At 38.1% G+C, this 21,593-nt stretch overlaps 1 protein-coding gene across 2 annotated transcripts in view; it reads right to left on the bottom strand.

Annotated features, from left to right (window-relative positions):
* LPIN1 (lipin 1) overlaps positions 1-21,593 on the bottom strand; it is a 91,121-nt gene that overhangs the window by 6,052 nt on the left and 63,476 nt on the right. The window contains exons 11-20 of one of the 2 annotated variants that reach the window (XM_009275567.2): positions 21,133-21,320; positions 19,895-19,988; positions 18,434-18,503; positions 15,250-15,342; positions 13,064-13,140; positions 10,870-11,014; positions 9,172-9,320; positions 7,423-7,509; positions 3,771-3,923; positions 1,778-1,892 (exon numbers count right to left, since the gene is read on the bottom strand). In XM_009275567.2, coding sequence (XP_009273842.1) covers positions 1,778-1,892; positions 3,771-3,923; positions 7,423-7,509; positions 9,172-9,320; positions 10,870-11,014; positions 13,064-13,140; positions 15,250-15,342; positions 18,434-18,503; positions 19,895-19,988; positions 21,133-21,320 — 1,171 coding nt within the window. Of the gene's footprint in view, positions 1-1,777; positions 1,893-3,731; positions 3,924-7,422; positions 7,510-9,171; positions 9,321-10,869; positions 11,015-13,063; positions 13,141-15,249; positions 15,343-18,433; positions 18,504-19,894; positions 19,989-21,132; positions 21,321-21,593 lie in introns of both variants that reach the window. The other variant, XM_009275566.2, reaches the window with a different exon arrangement.

The following is a 21,593-nucleotide window of genomic DNA, read 5'->3' on the forward strand; positions in this document are numbered from 1 at the left end:
AGAAACAAAGTCCCATCAGAAAGGTATGCTGAATCCTCTCAAATGCAGCTACAACATCCATGGTTTCAGTGCCAAAATATCTTGCCAGGCACCTCTGTCCCTCATTTAGGCATCTGAACTGCCCAGTCTCTCTCACTCATGCCAGTGAATATGAATGTTCATATTTACACTGGCAATGGCCAGTGTCCTTATTTACACTGTTAATTTCCCCAAGCTATCAATGTTTCTGCTAGTGAACGTATCTCAGCTCTTTACAGTGCTGAGCAGATAGGCCTGGAATCCATGGTCCTCAGGCACTTCAGTGATAAGCCTTTAGCTCTCGTGGAGTCAGTGGAGAAAGACGGTCACCTAGCACCTGAATGAATTACTCTCCAGACATGTGCCATTTCTCTCCACCAACTAAAGAAACAGGTAACCAACTGAAGTGTTCTCTTGCTCATCATACTAGGAAATATGAAGGGTCAAGGACCATTCTCTCAAGACCGAATGGCGTGACCAGGATACAGGCATACAATTAAGTGGGTTTAGCTTCCAAAACAGGGCGGATACACCCAAGCTGCATGCCAACGGTCCTTAGCCATAAACCCCATGCTGGTGTTACCAGGTTTACTTGTTACACATTACTATAACTATACATCAGTTTCTACAGCAAATACTACCTGACAATAGAGAGCTGGAGGAAGCACCAAACGCTCTGTGGGGCTCCTGAGCACAAATAAAGGGCCCATCTGCCTAATTTAGTTAGCATCTAAATTTAGGCGCCCAGTGAAACTGTAAACATCTAAAGCAGGTCTTCTATATATACCCTTCTGAGATCAGGATGCTTTCAAAATATTTCAAAGGCACCTATAATGTTATCTACACTAGTAAACTAAACAGTGTGAGTGCCCATTCTCAGACTTGGAAGTCTCTTGACATTGTGTCAGAATTATTAAACTCTCTATACCACTCCCCTCAAAAAAAACCCAAACCAACCTCTCCACACCCCCACATACACAAGCCCCCCAGTATGGCTGTATCAGCTGCCCTTTGGGAAGAGTCCATGCCCCAAACTACCACAGCAATCATATCCAGAAATTGCCTGGAAGACTGTTAGCTGCCTGTACCAAAACAGTCTCTTGGATCATGTTAACAGTTTAAAGAAGGGATAATCGCATGCCGGGGTTCCTGCCTCTGCCCTAGCCCCTGAGACTGTTCGCTTTTCTGGATGCATAAAAGTATTCTTTGGGCTAGGACAGGAGTAAGAAAAGCCTATAGCCCAATTATACAGCCTTCAAATGGGCGACAGAGATCTGTCTTCCCCTCTCTGCGTCAAACAACATAACACTTTCCACGCTAAGTGGAACCTTTTGATTTCAGTGGGACATCCAAGTTTTTGAATGTACTTAGAGTTTGAAGAGTAAGTCCCACCAATATTCATCTGGAAAAAATTCTGTCTGTCCACAGGTATCTCACTGACACTGTATCAGTGTGGAGTAAAATGAGATCAGTGTTTTCACACAAGCTTAAGGATTTTGTAGTTAGGATTTCAACCAGTATTTACTGTTATGCTAACTTATGCAGATATAACGTAGTTAGTTTGCTGCTCTTCCACCTCTGTTTGCATCCTACATTGTGAGATCTTTGAGGAAGAACCTTTTGTATTTTCCGTTGCACAGGGCCTAATAAAATATTCTTAATTCACATTAGAACCTAGAAGCTTTAAATGGAACAGAACCATGAAATAACAGCAACGTTTCTGTTCTCTGCAACAGAAATAAATTCAGCTATTACTTACAGCAGGTCTGTTTCCAAAAGCAGCATAAAAGGGTTCTGTGTTCGGATAAAACAAGTTTTTGATGTCTGTCAAACACTGAACTTTAAATTTTTCTGGCTTCTTTTCTATCACCTCCCTGAAATGATAAAAAAGGGAGGCTGAATAAGTACACATGAAATACAGCACAAACCATTTTATTTTCTTTAGTCAACATTTTCACCTGGCTGGATACTCCTACAGAGCCCCCATCCTTCTCCAATAAATCTTCATTTGGAAATCACAGCGCCCATGAAGACAAAATAGCATTCCCAAGCTTACATAATGGGCACAGTAAATAAATTCTCTGAAACAAGGGAACTTCTATTGAAACCTATGTTGTAAATATGGTACTGAGCAAGGGTGGTTGATTACAGGGAGTAGCTGCTAAATAAAGACTTGAGACATGAATTGTTATCAAGTAAACTGCTTCCTGAGAACTGCAGAATGATTCATAGATTGTATTAGCCTTCACTGGTTTGTTTTTGTTTTTTTTTAAAAAAAAAAAAGGATTACAATTACCATATGTGCTAGAAGCACCTCAGCCTGTTAAGATACCAATTACCATATATGCTAGAAGCACCTCAGCCTGTTAAGATACTTCTGCAGTCAGGGTCCTCCATCACTGCTAATTAGCAGAAGTTAAGGAATAAAGGAATCGCCTATTTCTCTTCAGTTGCTCCTCACAGAATACAGAATTCATTAATGAACAGAGGAGTTCTCATCTCTGGGCAAAAGCCCTTTCACAACAGCTTCTCTTGGCAAGGAGGCTGAACAGGTGGCACAGTCTAGAGTTCCCATAACATAGGAAGACACCAGCATGACACAAAAGTGCTTAAGCAGCTCAGAATCCCACATCCTAGCACCAACACATATGTCAAGGAAGATGTGAATAGTACAGAAGCTTCATAGGAGTAATACAGCCCTTTGGAACAGCAGCTCCATATATAAATCAAAGTTTGAGAACGTGCAAAAGAGGAATAAAACCATCTTTCCTTAGTCTCGCATACACCTGATCTCGGAGCCCTCAGAACCACAATAATTATATCTATGGATAACAGCGAATTCATTTATTGCCCACACATCACAGCAGTTACAATAGTGTACACTGAAAGATGGACATTCTTTAGTCTGAACAAGATACCAAGAAGAGTATCCCTTTAAACATATTTCTAGATACGAGGAGCATAAGATAACAGTAACTACCCTTTCACTGCATTTATTATTTAATCAGGCTAAGAAGTGCACTGTAATACCTCCACAGTCTCTTATACTTAGAACACGACTAGTAAGGCAGCCTGTCGCACATCACTCAATCAGGAGAACATCTGAACAACCTTCCATTAAAAATTCTAATGAAATATATCCTGTCACAGCAGCTTTTAACAGCTTAAAATATTTTCAGTAATCACTTGACATGCTTCGCTGAATTAGGAAGAAGGTAAGATATTCATAATCTGTGCTATTATTATTCACTTATTACAGTTCAACACCTAGAAAGAACAACATTGTCCACACAGAATACCACCGTGCAGTCAGGAGTACAAAAAGTTCATTTCATTTTCATATGAATTTCTTCAAAACCCACCAAGCAATATTCTTCCACAAAAAAATATTTATGTCAATTGGAACACCTTACAAGTCAAGACAAGAGTGATTGTTTTTAATACGTGAACATTTTTCCCATAGCTAAATATTAACACACCATGTTCAACACAGGAAGTCAACAGGCAGTACCTACTGGTAAACAGTGAACACAAATGTATATTGAGGCATGTCTAAGAGATAGACCAAAATTCAATAGATAGTCACATTGCTTAGTTTTTCTCTAACAAAATTTCTTCTTAATTAAGTTTTGCACCAATATGTAAGAAAAAAACATTATGAATGATTTCAAGCACTCCCATAAAAAAAAGCTGAGAATTCAGCTTCCACCAACCTCTGAGTTTCTTTCTGCATAAAAGTGACATTGCAGTACCTGTGAAAAGCTGAGAATAAGCTGCTTGGACTCAGCAACACTGGCCCTTGAGGCAGCACAGTTCCTCGTTCATTGACCCAGTGCAAGTATCCTCTGGTCATGTCTGCCATTCCAATAGCGCGTGCTGAACAATACAGAAATTTATATCCATTTCTGTGAACAGAAATAAAAGAAGACATTACTGTAAAAATAAAGCAGGTATTTTGACATTAATAATTTTGTGGGTTTGTTTTTACATAAATCAAATCATGACTCTTAAACAGACTTATGTTTAACCTAGACTTATTTAAAGGGAATATAAAACATTTATGCCCGAAACTTGGATAATTAAAATCTGTCTAGTTCCACTGCAGGTAGTGTTTTACACTTAAAGAGGGCTCATTTATTTCTGGTCTTCTCATGGCTTATGACTTCTTATGGTTTTCTATCCACCCCTGCATAGTAGAACCATACTCCTTAGAATTAACTGAAATGACATCTGCCAAGAGGAAAACACTTGGCATAAAGCAGACAATGGTGTATTAGCCTTTGCTGTATTAACAACGTTGTACTCCTGCCTATTGGGCCTCTGCAAAAAAAAGACTAGTCTATGTGCAGCAGTAACATACTCCTTCAAGTTGGAGCAAATTTGAACTTCAAAACACAGTATGAGAAGTAATCTTTGACTTGACACTGAAATAAGAGTTTCGGCGGAAGTCACAGGTTGCCCTTGGTTCTGTTCATGATAGAACAGAGTCCAATGATATTAGTTCAACTTAATAGCAATTTACTTTGCAAGTCCTACAAAGAAATTACTGTTCATAAAATAAAGAAATACTGTATTCAGAGCACGCATGGTCATTAAATCTAACTATTGAATATTTATATGGTGTTCAGCTGCAATATCTAGCCCCTACATAATTAACTTGGTAATTTGAAAAACAACATGACTCAAATCTATGTTTTTCCCCTATGTTTATGATCACCAAAGCCCTAACAATTGACAATGCTGGCAGGCATAGAAATAACAACTGCAATTAAAAAAATTAATTAACATTTTCACCATATGTAATGCAGAGGTTATACACAGAACTAAATACTGCTCAGCACGTGAATTCCCAGGCTGTCCTGTCTTTTCTGTGATCACGTATGTCTATACAGAATAAAAGCACAGACAAGTGTCTCTGGCATAATTTAGATTCCATCATCCATAATTTATAATTCATCATCCGTGTAAAACAAAAAGCAATAAACGAACCTTAGCATAACCCTAGCACACAGAACAAATCAGATTAACTAAGAGGACAGTTGTGGTGTGTACCAGAGGCTCTTCGAACATTTACAGTAATTTGAATATATAAGAACAGCTGCATTTAATATAATAAAAGAAAACCAATTTTATTTTCTGTGTAAAGCAGAAATATCAACCTGAACAGACAGCAATCAGTAATCCTCCTTGTAAAAGTTAAAATCTGAATGCGTAACATCAGAATATATCAGATACTTCATCTGATCTCATTCAGACATCAATTAATTTTTCTCCTTGTTTCCTTCTTTCTCTCAATTGCAGTCATGGTTTAACCCCAACCAGCAACTAACCACCACACAGCCACTCACTCACTGTCCCCCGCCCGGTGGGATGGAGGAGAGAATCGGAAGACTGAAAGTGAGAAAACTCGTTGGTTGAGATAAGAACAGTTTAATAATTGAAATTAAAAAAGTAAAATAGTAATAATAATAACAACAACAATAATAATAGAAGAATATACAAAGCAAGTGATGGGCAATGCAATTGCTCACCACCTGCCGACCGATGCCCAGCCAGTCCCCAAGCAGTGGCCCCCCCGGCCAGCTTTCCCCAGTTTATGTACTGAGCATGACGTCACATGGTATGGAATGTCCCTTTGGCCAGTTTGGCTGTGCCCCCTCCCAGCTTCTTGTGCACCTCCAGCCTTCTCAGTCGGTAGAGCATGGGAAGCTGAAAAGTCCTTGACTAGTGTAAGCACTACTTAGCAACAACTAAAACATCGGTGTGTCATCAACATTATTCTCACCCTAAATCCAAAACACAGCACTGTACCAGCTACTAGGAAGGAAATTAACTCTTTCTCAGACGAAACCAGGACTATTGCTAATCACAAAACTCACTATACTCTCAGTCTTTGATTCTTCAGTGTACATGATGGCTTGACTACATTGCAAAACATATCCAGGGAACCAACAGTACACCTGTACTCTTGCACTAGCCTTGCTCACCTAGAAGCATTCCCACACTTCACCCTATGTGAGTTGGTACAGTCTGATTGTTTTTCTCCTGTTCATATTCATCAGAGGAAATATCCCCAGGTTTGTTGGGTTTTTTTAATATATTTTTGTAGGTCATACCATGATACTCTTCCTGTTAATGACATTAACTAACCTAAAGCACAGCTGATCTACTGTTGCCCAGTATTTCTTCAATAGCTAATGGAAAAAAATATTTTTTTCAAAACATCATTAGATCTCAGGTATATTGAGCTACTTTTTGAAGGTGCCTGTCTTTCTCCACGGATTACACAAAGGGTACAAGCCACAAGTAAACATGATGAAACCAGGTCCTTCCATCCATAGTGGCACAGAAGGTATCTATTACTGATTACAGATCAACTACTGAGCTATAATATAGCAGCTCACACTAGTGTTGCCAGGTAAAAGCCAGTTCCTCAGGCTCTTCACAGCATGGGTCTTACTGACTTTCAATGCCTTTAAATTGCACTTTAAGCAATGTTTACTTATCACCTACTCTCAAAATTAACCAATGACACAAAAATATTTTAAGACTGATCCTTCCTAACTTTGCAATTTAATAATGGAATAACAACAAATATTTATACACAGAAATAACAAAATAAGTTGTATAATCATCAGTAGTAAATATCATCATCATCAATGTCTTTGAAGCTCATCATTATTTGTACAACAAATAAAGCAACAAGAATATTAGCAGTGAGTATCCGAAATAGGTCTGTTTCTACTCAAGAGAAGACATCATGCTGTGTTTTAAGGGTGATATTTATGTTGCTTGACTAGGAGCCTAATGTTTAGACAGCTCAAGTCTAAGCTGTTTCACTAAACTTCCTTTCTACTCACTGGAAAGAGAGAGAACTCCCCCCAAACGGATTCATTCCATGTGTTTTAGATTTCATCCCTGCATGACTCCAGGTGAGTCAAGTTTGGCAAGAACTCCACGTACAGTGACCACCCTAGGCTAAACAGTCCTTATGCATTTCATAATCTCCGCAGCAAGGAGAGAAGGGAAAGCATATTAGCATCTTATGAATTAATGTTGCTGCAACTCCCAGTTTGCAAAAAAGTTCCACTTGCTGCAACTGCACAACTCATTCAAATTACTACATTTTTTGGAACTAACTGTAACTATCTGTTTGGGATGGTTGGAAGAGCAATCACTACTCATTGGTAGGGGGCTTTTGCTTTTGATATCACAAAGTAGGTTTTGCTCTGGATATCATACACAGTGTAAACATCTGCTGTAAGCATCACTGAAGTGACGAGATACTGATAAAATTGTCACCCTTATAGGTTAAGAGAAGCCTAGAGAAATTTTAATTTTTATGTGCAAATGAATAAACACAAACAAGCCACAGATGCATGAGCAGAGTTACTGAATACTCACTGGCTCACTTTATGGTACAACTTTGCAATCCCTTGGTGTGTCCAGTCTTTGCCAAGAGTCGGCAAAATATGACCTAAAGTGTCTGACCTGAATAAAGGAAAAACAATATAATTGAACTGAAAAAAACCCCACAATATTTATAATAACAGACGAGGCTAATACAAACCCCACTAACTTATTTGGTTAGGGGCAAAGGAAAATAAGGTTTTCTGTAAGGTACTGATTGTGATCAGAAGAGGATGATTTTATTCCCCTTTCTTTTGAGATAGACTGACATGCCCATCCTTGGCCATGTTGTTTTAATTACTCTTGTGCCCCAGGACTTGTCTTCATGGATAAGCTCGTGACCCATAAGGTAACATGGAAGTTACAGCATATAGGCTATCAATCAGACCTGTGTAGTAGCCCAGCCAGTACTAAGCATACTTTTTGAGGTCTACATGAAATGTTTTCTAAATAAACCAAATCTACCCATAAGGGAAGTTTACGGGAAATCACAAGCATGAGAAGTGACATTCTAGCTTACTTCAAACTAACTTCTCCACATAAAGCCGGCAGTTGGTCATGTGTAAAGTATTATGAAATAGTTATACTGGTTTCAATGTATTTCCTGCTTTACACGAGAGAAAATTATTTACACTATAATAACATGTAGAAATTCAAACAAATAAGCACCTCACTTGACTAAGCATTATACAGATACACAGCAAGAAATCCACAGCCTGAATATCTTGCATCTTAGAGAGAAAACATGGAGCAGTGGCTTAGGATGGATTTGCAATGGTATTATAAGGTGCAGTGATTCAGTAACTCTCCGGTCAGCTCAACAGCAGAGAGAAGAGTAGATTCCGTTCACTTTATTGAAGCTTAAGAAAACAAATTAATATTCCCCCCCTTTATATTGGCACCAAAAAAAAAAAATTTGCCCTACAATGGATAAATGACAGGGAAGAAAAGAGTTTCAGTTTAAACTAAGTATTTTAATTCACCCCAGATTGCTCTTGGAAATTATTTTTCCTTGTTCTTTTTTCTAATTAGATATAGCTAAGTTTGATTTTGAAAGAAATTGATTTTGAAACAAATCTAAGCATTTCATTTTAAAAGGTCAAAAGAAAATGCTTACATTTTTATTATGTGTTTCCCCGTTCCACACACAATTGTTTTCCCCAATGTTAAATAAATATCAGTAAGTGAGTGAATTGTTTTGGTCACTCCAAAATTGTGGGTTTTACTCAAAGTACTAATCTGAAACTTTCCATCAAATTCTAATTCTGACATTGATTTTGGAGTCGTCTTCTAAATAATAATGACTCTCACTGGAATGCCCCAGTAATGCCTTTTAAAACAGAATTCATGTGCTGCTTCTTTTTAATGTAGCCAGTGTACTTCATAAGTGTGATGCAGCAAAAAGGTTATGATTTCACAGGAGGTCCTCCAATACTGTAAACACTATCATGAAACACCAATAGGTGACAAATAATGGGCACATATGGCAAGTGTCTTTATGAAATTAAGAATTCAGCTAATGATTCTTGCATTGTTTGAAAGCCAAATTAAAAAAAAAAAAAAAAAAAAAAAAAAAAAAAAAAAAAAAAAAACAACAACACACCATCACCCCCCCAAAACACTAGACAAAACACTAGAATATGATGATTCTGTGACTCAAAATTCCCTGTTAATTACTTTTTCCTTTAGTCCCAAGGACAACTTGTCCCTGCAGATAAAGCCTCTCCCTGTTCATGAACTCACCGTGTGATTGTTCCATCAATGTCAGAAATAACAACTTTATCATCCCAATCCCACAGGTAAATGGTGCCTTCACAGCGGCAAGTGCCTTGATACTGTGTTGTAACACTAAAGGTCACATCATTGGGGCCATTCTTGAGCTTTAAGCTTTTCTGCAAGACATTATCAGCAAGATAATCAACAAACTGAGCATGTGAAATGGACAGTGCAAACAAAGCCATAGATGATCATTGCCTTGGTCACACTGAATCTTATTGCTTTCAGCAGAGCTATTGTCTAAATAAGGATAGCAGAGGTTTGCCTTGTGTGGTGTACATCAGGCATTGATTTATAGAGCAGAACAAAACAAACAAACAATTCTGTTTCACAGTCAGGGATATAAAAAAAAAAATCCCAAAAAGTTCACATAAACAAATTATGGAATAAGGACTACCTATGGGGGTGTTCCATTCTGAGATACAGATACATATGCAGAAGGAAATGTGGGTAACAGAGTTCCATGAACTCTAATTAAGTGTGTTTATATGGGGATTTGTGTTCTATGGTATTACATCTCTTTCCTATAATAACTCACCACTCATACCATATGACTTATTACCCTTATTTCCTTAACTCTCCCACTTCCCTGCCCTTCCCTCCCACTGTCTCCTGTGTCACTTAGCGACACGCTGGGCAAAAGACTACTGATTTGATTCTATTTGTGGACCTAACCATTCATTTTCACAAAACCTGCAGGAGTTTAATACTTTAAGTGTCTCTTTTTCTTAGTTATATTTCACTGCAATTTTTCAATTAGTTAGAAAGTGAAAAGGAGGTGGGAATGCTTCTGCAACTGATGGGTAACTGATGAGTCTCACCCACCGTTTCATCAAGAAACCAATCTAAAAGTAGTTTTAGCTTCAGCTAATTTCTGCGAGGTTTCTGAGTCTGAAAAGTATCACTATGTTTGCGTAACCCTTACTTTCTGTTTGCTGTACAAAATTACCAACACATCCCACCTGTCTCTTGGGAAAAATCCTACATTTCTTACAAACTATTCAGGCAGTAAGTGATGGGCTGTTTAATGCTGTACGCCTTGTGCGGGATTTCCCTAAAGTAGCCCATTTTTCCAGATCAAATCGGAATGTGCAGAACACAAAACTGTAACAGTTTTGTCACCATTAGTCAAAACACCTCTGTGACAGAGGAAGAGAATTGGCTCCCAAGTAATTAATAGCCTGGCCTCAAAGTAAATTCACAAGCAGCTCTTTCAAAAGTTACTAACAGAAAATCGTACTTATGTAAAATGTGACTGTCTGCCTATGAATGAGGGGAAAGGAAAGGAGAGGATGAATAAAAAGAAAAAAAAAAAAAGAAGAGAGGCCTGTGGGTTGACATATACACATTATACACAATACAAAAAGGACATGGTTCCAGTATACTTATTCAGGTGACAAACACATACTTTGGAATTTAATTTTGATATTTTTCTAAATGGGATCCCATGTCTCCCAATCGCTGAACCCCAGCACTTACTGCAAGGTACAACATTCATGCTTACTAGTGAAAAGAGAAGGGAAAAGATTTTTTTTGAAAATATAATAAGAGAGACAATTAAATGTAAGACATAAGAGCTAATTAAGCTTTACAACCCTGAATAGCAGTATTGTTCATGTTGTATTAGAAATGACATTTCAGGACAAGGATGTAAAATTAACTCACAAGCTGGTCAGAAGTGAGTCGAAGTGTTTTTTTGTAACTGATTCCAGACAATAATGAGAGATGACTTGAGCTGGTTTGTAATGACCCGAGGTTTTGTTTGGCAGCTCTAGGGTCTTCGTCGCTTGAAGAAGATTCATCTTTTATTCTGGAACATTGCGCACACAGAAAATGATGCTATCATGTCAGTAAATGCATCTCAGTATCCATTAAAAATGCATTAACAGTGAGTCACCAAATAAGTCATTGATTCTCTGCGCCTAAATACTGTCTCACGGGAGGTCATTCACATCATGGCTTTAAATATATCAATGAAGTGCTGAACTTTCATTCACGCATGTTCTCCATTATCCATACTTGGATTGTTCTAGCTGTTCACTTGTCTATAAGCTAGTTTTCATTACTTAAATTTAACGGATGTAAATTAACGTGCCATATTGACTCAAAAATCTCATAGTAGTAAAAAAAAATAATACCCATTAGATACTGTAACTACAAAAGTCCTCAGTTCTCTGATGAAGAAAGAGGAGTTTGTTATGCTGGCTTTCTTCTCCTCCCTTTCTCCCCTCCCCTGAAGAATTTATCAATTAACAAAAAAAAAAAATCCAGGTGATGGAAATTTTATTATAGAAAGTAACTCCTTCTTCTCTTTCAATGAGCAACTTTAGATCATTGGATTATTCTTTTCCAGGATTTGCAGGATTACCCCATTCAGGGTATGACGATAAGTCATAAAACCTGAGCTCCTTTACACAATTCTGTTTAAATACACATCAGCGTAATTTTTATTTTTTTCTGCTACAACCATTTTTTCAGAGATTAGTTAAGGATATTTTTCTTCAGAGAGAAAGTTTTCCTAACAGTAAACAAATCTATCGCCTTAGGTGGGAGGTAAAATATCCTTTCAGATCCTACAAATCTCATCAGCATTTGGACTCTTATTTCAATCACACCTGGATGTTGTTTGATGTTAGGAAGTCTTGACCCAAAATCAAGGTACTGCACGTCATGACTAGCAACATTTAAAAGCCTATCTTATCCTTTGTAACATTGGATCTCAAAAGCTTTACTCAACATCCCACTCGTCATGTTCTGCTTGCAAGCAATAAATTCTTAATGACAGATTTCTAAGGTCAGTTAAAATTTAAACAAATAACGCCAGTTGCAGACTCTAGTCTGGTTGAAGTCTTAATCCCACTTTAAAGCTTATCTTTAAACAACCATGTAAGAAACAACAGACCTAAATGTCACTTGCCATCCTTAAAAGGAAAATCAGCCTTTCCAATTTATTCTGTGGCTCTCTCAAACTCAGAGAGGCAACTGAGATAACAGCTAGTCTCCTACAGAATGAGGAATCCTCCTTCCAGCACATTCTCCTGGACTGCAGCTACTGACCTCCAGAAAGAGTGACAGTTAATGCCTTTTTGTTTCACAGATGTGGTCCTTGAACTTAACTTAATGAGCATAAAGCATATTTGAATCTGGCCCTTTTCAGCTCTAAGTGCAGACAGCACACAGACAGGCTGTCTTTACAGTAAGATCTGTATGTACAGCAAAGGGGCAAGGTAGGAGAGCTGTCCCTGGCTAAGTCATCCCTCAAAAGCCTCCAAAGCAAGTTAAAACTCATCTTATGGAACCCTCCTGAAGGAGAGATTCCAGCCATACAGTACGATTAGTTTGGAGCACGAGAAGGAAGAGCCTTCTGCAATCCTTGAAAGAAGTAATAGAAAACCATGACTATTGACTGTGAAAAAAACTCTAGAAAGTCTTAGGCCCCTGAACTTCCCAAAATATGCAGGAATAAATTAAGTTGTCAGGCCATATATATAAATAAATCAGAAATTTTAGCAACTGGGATCTGACAACAGCACGGGGTCATCTATGATGTTCCCTTGAAAATTCTAGGGAGATACATATAGCTTCAGAGAACTGCTCCAATTATTGTTTGTTTTCAAGGGGCTGGAATTTGTGTCACGGAGCTGCCAGCCAAACCACAGAAATGCCAGAGCGCACTCGCAAGGTCTGCAACCCTGCCATGGGTAGAGCTTTCCTATCTGTACTTACTTGGTGCAATAAATTACAAATTAAACGTATTTCACTGATGCAGTATTTCTTTGTTCAAATATAAGAGGTAGCTTGCTTTCATTTTTAAATGGTAACTCCTGCTCATTTCAGGTACAGATAATTTTTGGGGTACCTGTTTGCCATGCTCATCTGTGAAGAGTCTTCTCCTGCAAGTCCACTCCCACTCATACCTTGCTCTGGCTTTGTTTCCTGTAAAAATACAAGTATGAGAAGCTGTGCATCTCCTGTTGGGGAGAGAGCAAATGTTTTTAGAAAAATATTTGAAAACCCAATTCTGTCTTGCACAGACTTGGTAAAAATCAACAGCATGTTTGCTTCCTTTGCTTGGAGGCAAAGTAAAATTTCCAGGCGGCCAAGAAGGCCAATGGCATCCTGGCCTGTGTCAGAAATAGTGTGGCCAGCAGGAGTAGGGAAGTGATCGTGTCCCTGTACTCGGCACTGGTGAGGCCGCACCTCGAATACTGTGTTCAGTTGTGGGCCCCTCACTACAAGAAGGACGTCGAGGTGCTGGAGCGTGTCCAGAGAAGGGCAACGAGGCTGGTGAGGGGTCTGGAGAACAAGTCTTATGAGGAGCGGCTGAGGGAACTGGGGTTGTTTAGCCTGGAGAAGAGGAGGCTGAGGGGAGACCTCATCGCTCTCTACAACTACCTGAAAGGAGGTTGTAGCGAGGTGGGTGTCGGTCTCTTCTCCCAAGTAACAAGCGATAGGACGAGAGGAAATGGCCTCAAGTTGCACCAGGGGAGGTTTAGATTGGACATGAGGAAAAATTTCTTTACTGAAAGAGTGGTGAAACATTGGAACAGGCTGCCCAGGGAAGTGGTGGAGTCCCCATCCCTGGAGGTATTTAAAAGACGAGTAGATGAGGCGCTTAGGGACATGGTTTAGTGGGCATGGTGGTGTTGGGTTGACGGTTGGACTCGATGATCTTGGAGGTCTTTTCCAACCTTAATGATTCTATGATTCATGGTTTTCTTAAAGAAGAAAGTCTCAACAAAGAACTAAAAATTGCAAATATAAAACTCAGAAGAAGAATTAAGATTTAGTTTTGCATGGAAGTACAGAAATATCAGATTTCACATCTAGTACTGTTGAAGTTCTGAGATCAATCCCATAACTACTCAGTTCATGCACCTCAAATAGCTAGATTTCACCTGAAAAAGCAAAAGTATGACCCTGGAGAAGAGGGGGAAGGGGGAGAGGGGGAGAGGAAAGGGAAGAGACAGGAAAGGGAAGAGACAGGAAAGGGAAGAGACAGGAAAGGGAAGAGACAGGAAAGGGAAGAGACAGGAAAGGGAAGAGACAGGAACCTTTCACAGAATCATTAAAATCTTTAATCCAATAAAACTTTCCAAACTGCTTTTACCTTGAGTAGATGCTAAACTCTATCAATTTCATCCCACAAGATTTTTAAATAGTGAATGATTTTATGACACACACAAACAACAATAACACCTCCCCTTATCCATTTATAGCTGCCACAGCTCAAGAGATAACCAAATACTTCCACTCAGAGAGAAATTCTAAAAACTTCAACAAACTGTAAAAACTAAGATCTCTTTCTCTGAAGCCCATACCCACAGATCAGTACAAAAGTTCATCGACTGAGGCACAAACATGAAAAATGTACTTGAAGTCATTTTCTCCCCTCAAGTTCTAATGCTTCAGTAGTATAAATTAATATGAAGAGGTTTTATTAGCCAACTTTAAAGATTAAATATGTCTAGACAGGAGATCAATATTTCATATAAGTTTTGCTTTTGTTCACTGTTCTTTAACGTTCATCCATGACTTTAAGACTGTTACCACAAACTTTTAATACTCGGAAAAGAAATTCAAACAGACTTCAAAATGAATATATAGTCAGTTTTCCATCTTAGGTTTTGCTGAATTTTACAGCTCACACTACTCATAAATATGCCTGTTCTTCAACTATCAAAAGAAAGCTGTAGAAAGGTAGTAATCTGCATGAAAACATTAAATTAGTGGCACAGCTCTTCAATTCTAGGTTCTCAAACACAAATTTAATCCATTAGATAATACTGCCTCAGGTTTGTGTAATGAAAATAAATGCAGAACCAAAACACTGCAGGCAAATGTTTCAGGTAGAGTCTGATCCAAAGCTTTCTGAAGTCAAAAGAAGTCAGACTTTAGACACTGTTTAAACATCTTTTAATGTGCATATCCTCAGTCAAATTGAATATTGAGTCATTCTCAGAAGCAAACTTCTGAGGGATGAATATGGAGGTATCCAGCCTTCCCACTGCAACCAGAAGGAAACTGCTTGCTTCCTAAACTTACCTCTTTAATAGTGCTGTTCCTCCCTCGCCATGAAAACCACCATCTTCCACCTTTTTTGGGCATCTTGTCCCTCATTATAGATTCCACAGTGGCCTGTGATAAATGGATGGTAACATAAAAAAAAACCAAAACAAAGGACAACCTGATATATGTAAATAAAAGAAAGTACCAAACACACAATTTTAACTGATAATAAATAGAATAAAAGTAAACATACTGTCTGTGGACCATAAATTCTACTAAAGCAAAATCTAATGGTATCCAGAGCTGCTCTGAAGTAACTTAAGCATGAATACTTATGGTATTTTTAAAAGGAAAATGAAAAGGAGATAAAATCAAAGAAGAAAAAAAAAGCATAAATAGATATTAGTATAATGTCTAGAATGGAGGACCTACTGTTTTTAAGTTGAAGTTACTTAGTGCAAATTATATTTAAAAAAAAAAAAAGAAAAATATCACTTCCTGAAGAAGCTTTCATGCAAAACAGTAACAAACTCACATGCAAGATGATTACTCTCATTTAAAAATAACTACAAAATTCATATTTAATCACCAGTTTTGCAAAAAGCAAAGAAGTTACTAGCTTTTATGAGTTTAGTATGGTGCTATGAATTTGACACTGTTAGAACTGGGGTTTTTTTTTGAACCCTGGCTACCTTTCATTAGTTATATATACTAGACCTCAGTAGGGAAAAGTTTCTTTCAATACCCATAATGACTGGAGCCTTATGCATTGTAACAAGGAGAGCTGAATTCTTTCACTCAGAGAGCAAGCAAAAGACGAAAGGGGAAAATATTACAGTAAAGGTGGCCACAGTGTTTGGTACGCCCTAGAATAGCTTAGCCACTGGCTTTCTGAGATGATAGCCTCCACTGTAAGCAAATTCACCAAAATAAAACTGTGACGTTGATTAGCGATTTAAAAAAAAAAAAAAAAAAAAAAAAAAAAAAATGATTCCAAGAACTCTTAGCAGTTAAGAGAGAGGGTTGAATTCAGCTAACGTATGGGACAATGCATCCCTTTTCTCAGTTTTCGATAGGTTCTCTTCGCTATACTATCTAAAGTATATAAGAAAAGAAAGAAATGACAGAGGAATAAAGTTGAGGAAATATATTGAGAACTTTTTAAACAAAAATAAGAAAAACAAGGAGTGATTCCAAGAACTCTTAGCAGTTAAGAGAGAGGGTTGAATTCAGCTAACGTATGGGACAATGCATCCCTTTTCTCAGTTTTCGATAGGTTCTCTTCGCTATACTATCTAAAGTATATAAGAAAAGAAAGAAATGACAGAGGAATAAAGTTGAGGAAATATATTGAGAACTTTTTAAACAAAAATAAGAAAAACAAGGAGTAGATGGAGCTACTGAGAATGGAATGCCACTGTCAAGAACAATGGCTACAATTTAAAGAGGTTCTCAAACACGGACAGTATCAAGCAGAGGTCCTATTGACTTTTAGTGAGATAATTCACATGCTTACAATTAGACATGTGGTTAAGTGTATTTTGCAGAACATGAGTGATTTTTTTAAAAGAAACTTCAGTTTTCAATCACTTCATAAAGCCTGTTTTGATAAAGTATCTTAGTATTTCAATTCCTTAGTTCCATTATTACAGCAAATCAAAACTCTAATTAACAAGTCGTTAAGAAAACCAGTAGGATGACTGGTAGAATAAATGAGTAATTTTAGTTTCAGAGGTACAGTTCAGCCAAGTAAACCTTCCCAATCATACAGACTGTTCCAACTATATATACTGGCTTCTCCACTAAATTAAAACTGCACTGTCTAGAAAGTTATCAGCATTCAGAATATAAGTTAACCATTAAAAAGATGAACACACTGAATTTCACACTCACGGAAGACTTCTCTTAACTGATAACCTATGTGAATAATGCTGTAACCATAATGCTGTTGAAAGAACTGCCATTCCCCTTAACTAAACAGCAAAAATCTTTCATACCTATTCTTTCCATTTACCCATCCTAGGCAAAACCCAAAACATCTGGCTCAGGTATCAAAATGTTTAATTAAAAATGCAGTTACCTTGCATTATCTTTATTGCCACTGAAGACCAAATAGCCACCTATCAAGGTCTCAATCACTCTGTGGAATTGCCTAACAAATACAGAGTAGGATAACTATACACCTTCTGTAAGCATTTGAGTTCCATGGGATGAATGCCACCTTTGATGATTACTAGAATATTTGCAGTAAAGCACAAAACATCTGGCTCTGTGATATCCTTGAAATTCAAGCCAGGTTTACCAGATGTTTGGGACTTTTAGGATCAATTTACTTTATACTGGGATGCTACAGTGCAGCTACGCATAACTGCATACATAGGTAATGCGGCACTAAGAAAGAACACAGTGGTATAGAGTATTCTGGGCTTTGAAGAAATTTTTATTCCATGTTCATGGCAATAGAGACAGCATTTGAATTCACATAGATTAAACCCAAAGACATGTGAAGTGCTGCAAATGGCAGAAGGAAAGTTTAGGTTCCAAAATTTGTTAAATCCATGGCTAACCAGGATACAAAATAGTGCCAACGGTGATGCTACTTCTCTATATACATTTACAGTAGTGTGTATTTCTGTCCTGAGCATCTATGCGGCACCAGGTCACGTGGAATTGGATTGAGTTCATCAATGCATTTAATATAAGCCAACATATATAGCTGTCACAGTCATAGCTATCTGCCACTACCTACCTGGGTTGGTTATGAACAACCAAACAAGAAATAGAAAACTAGCAAGCTACAGGCCTTCCTCAACTAGTAGTTAAAGCTTATTCAGTGAGGTTAAAATTCCTGGTCTCTATTTTTATTTGATAATATATGCTGTATACAAATAAAATGGAAAGCAGTCACCAAGTATTCAGCTACAGCAAACACTAACATGGGTCAATATCATTTATGTTTACAATCGATATTAATGAAGGAAAACAGGAAGTTTTCCTTCTTCAAAATATTTGTAATGATCTTAGCCTAGCAAATAAACACTATTCACAGACCAGATTTAGTCCTGCTTATTTAGCCCTTAGCATAAGCTAGATGAATGGTTATGTGTGGGTAGGTATTACTGATGGGCAGATTCTCTTGTACAACAACCCTCTTCCCTGCCTTAATAAATGGCAGAATGTCACAACTCCTCCTCTGACCAACCTTCACGCTCAATCTCACCTTTGGCAAAGGTTTCTGGAATGCCTGCATTGCCAGCAGAAGGGGACCAGCTGTCGTCCAGTTGTAGTACCTGAGCATGCAAGAGAGACGATTACTGCATTTTGTAATCCCAAGGTTCCAATTCACCATCTACCTAGTATTTATCATCTGGCAGGTTAAAGCCATGAAGCCTCTTTAGCACAGGTCAAACTCTGGCCTGCACCAGTAATAGCAGACCCACCTTATTCCTCAGTATGTTCACAGGTATTTACAGCATATACTTTTCAAGGTATGCAAGAGAAGCTAGATCCTTAAGTAGAAAGGGTATTTGTCGTACATTCCTCATGTCCTTACTATACCTCATTATCACAGCATGAGCTACATTTTTTACAAGCTGTTTCCACTGTTTTTCCATCAAGGAACTACATAAAAGTTAGTGGCCATAGTCTGTAGGATGTCAAGCTTTTGCTGTTATGTACTGAACATGGGTCAACTCTTGTTACAGACAGTAGGACAAATACAGTATTATCATCCATGTGTCTAGGGAACCTGAAGCTCACATGACATCCAGAGAATATGACAGTAAGATCCTCACTAAGTACTCCTCTCTTCCCAACATATCAGTAGGCAGGTAAACATTACCATCAAATTCAGAGAACTATGGTAAGGAAGCAATAAGTGACTCACCTCAGACCACAGAGAGGGTCAGGTATGAGGCCGTAACATACACGATACAAACTATCACATAAGGATGCACCAGGCACATCAGATTTGTATAAGCGATGTCTATGACTAAGGGTAGCCTAACCTCTAAGTGCAGCACAATGCCACGATCTCTCCTCTACTCTGTAACATTGTATGCCGATGCAAGGAGCTCTCAAGTTAAAACATCCTCCAAAAAGCTGCATCTGGCATAGACCATAGTGCTGCACTACTACCAGCAATATAAACTTATGAAATAATGTCTTAGCCTTGCAGAAATAGAAGTCTCATATTCGGTGGGTGAAGTTTGACAAGTCTTGAAAAGCAATGCCTCCATAGAGGCATATTAGCAAAATATTCAGTATATACAGACAAACTGCTGGGTACAGAGTGCTTGCAAGCAGACTGCCGTATCCCTGTAAATATTAATTATTCAAACTGGCTCAGAGCAAGCCTTAGCAAGTTCACATCCTATTTCATTTTTACTCTGCCAACTGAGCATGAACTCTATTAGCATTTAATACTAGCTTCTTGAAATTCAAATTATGTCAGTTAGCTGTAACAGGTCAACTGAAACTGCCCTTTACTTTCAAATTAAAGGAGGAAAGGTAACTAGAAGAGCCTGAATTCACTAGAGAGTTGACTCTTTCTGGATGAATCTAAGCTATGAACATTCAAAACCTATTTTTCAGCTATGATTAAACTGATCTAATGCACTGAAGTGCCACAGAAGTGTTTTTGTTACAACAGTAAAATATTTTTTTCCTGAAATGTACTTACTTATTTCCAATTTTAACCACAAGGTTAGGGTCATCAATGATAGCAGGATTGTCCACAAACTGCTGATATGTTACTGCATGTTCTAAGAATTCTTCTGTGGGGGGAAAAATTACATATGTAAAGCATGCATTTATAGATGCCTGGGATGGGCCAACCCAAATGTCTTAGCATCTCTCAGACACGTAGGTTTCACATTCAGGGTCAGCCCTTCATTACTAGGGTGCTGAGATTAGCAGTAATATGGAAGCATATTCAGAGACTCTCAATCTCAGAAAATGCTGAGGGTTTCTTTGTTAGCTGACAGGTGTCTTTCCTGTTCAAAATACATGCTAAGTGAAAGCTCAGAGATAGAACTATGAGGGAGGAGGAAAATCAGGCTTCTAAACAAGGCAAGGAAGTACTTTGTCATGCCTTTCACTGATCCTCTGTCCAAGTTAGAAGCAGGAACTGATGGGCTCAATGTATATGCAAACCCACAGCCAGAAACTTAATGATCACTTGTAAGGCCTACAGCAAAGTGAAAATGTCTACGAATAAATACCCCTTCCACTGGCTGTGACTCCCCTCACAAAAATCTATGTAATTTACAAGTGATTCAGGTAACAATACAAGTAAATCACAGTATATTTGAAATGTTTTAATAACTAGCTTCTGAACAGCAATCAGTGTAACATCAGGCTCGTATGATCTTATGATGCCTTATTACTGTGGAAAGTGCAAGTCTTAACGCATTTATCTTCACATTATGCAGCTGGAAGTTTAAGGCACAGAGCATTGTAAATTATTTCTCTAAAAGTCACACAAGAAATTGGAGGTAGAGCAGGAACTCAGGTTAAAGTTTCCAACTCCAGCTCCTAGTGTCCCCATTTACAGACCACCTCTTTCATTCCTGACACGGACAGCTGTGACTTTCCTAGCTATATACTGTACCAAGTGGCAAAAGTACCATTAACACTATTGTGATACAAAATGTAGTACTATCAGGAAATAAAAATACCAATAAAATACTTTCAAAAAATTTAGTATATAGTGGATTATTAAAATGTGTTAAAAATCGTAAGTCCTATAGAAGTCTACTATTTTAAGTATGAAAAATTGAAGGAAACTTATTACAGGGACAGTATTTATCCTCTCAACACGTTCTTGAGTACAGCCACAGGAGGGCACTGCTTCCTCGGTCTAGGATGCTAAAACTTGGCTGACAGCCTACGCCTGTAATTCAGAAAGTCATTCTGTACCTTTGGTTATTTCTTTGTTGTCAGTAAGGCCTCCGCAGAGAGAAATGGCAATGGAGGGCAAATCTCGAATTCCATCCGAGGTGCTTTCAACTCCACTGTCAACACCTGAGCTCCCGAAAGACTGCGGAGACTGGCTGGCAGACCGCAGCCCCGTGTCATTCGTGTTCTTGCTTTGGACATTATCCCCACTGGAAAAGAAAAATCAGGAATTCAGTCTTCATGTATTCATTCCCAAATTCGCTCCCTTCAACAAGCACTGTTTACATCTGACACACACTTAGGAAAAAAGAAAGAGAAAAAAAAAAACACACACACACAAAAAAAAGAAGTTTGCTTGGTTTTGCCGTAAGATTTAAACAAAGTAGTATAGGCCTCAAGTACCCTCAAATATTAGATTGCCTCTACTTACTTGCCTAAACTAGGCATGTATAATTATAGCTTCACTTATTTACAAGAGATAG

This window comes from Aptenodytes forsteri, unplaced genomic scaffold, assembly GCF_000699145.1.
Source record: "Aptenodytes forsteri isolate BGI_AS27 unplaced genomic scaffold, ASM69914v1 Scaffold94, whole genome shotgun sequence".
Taxonomy (NCBI): Eukaryota; Metazoa; Chordata; class Aves; order Sphenisciformes; family Spheniscidae; genus Aptenodytes; species Aptenodytes forsteri.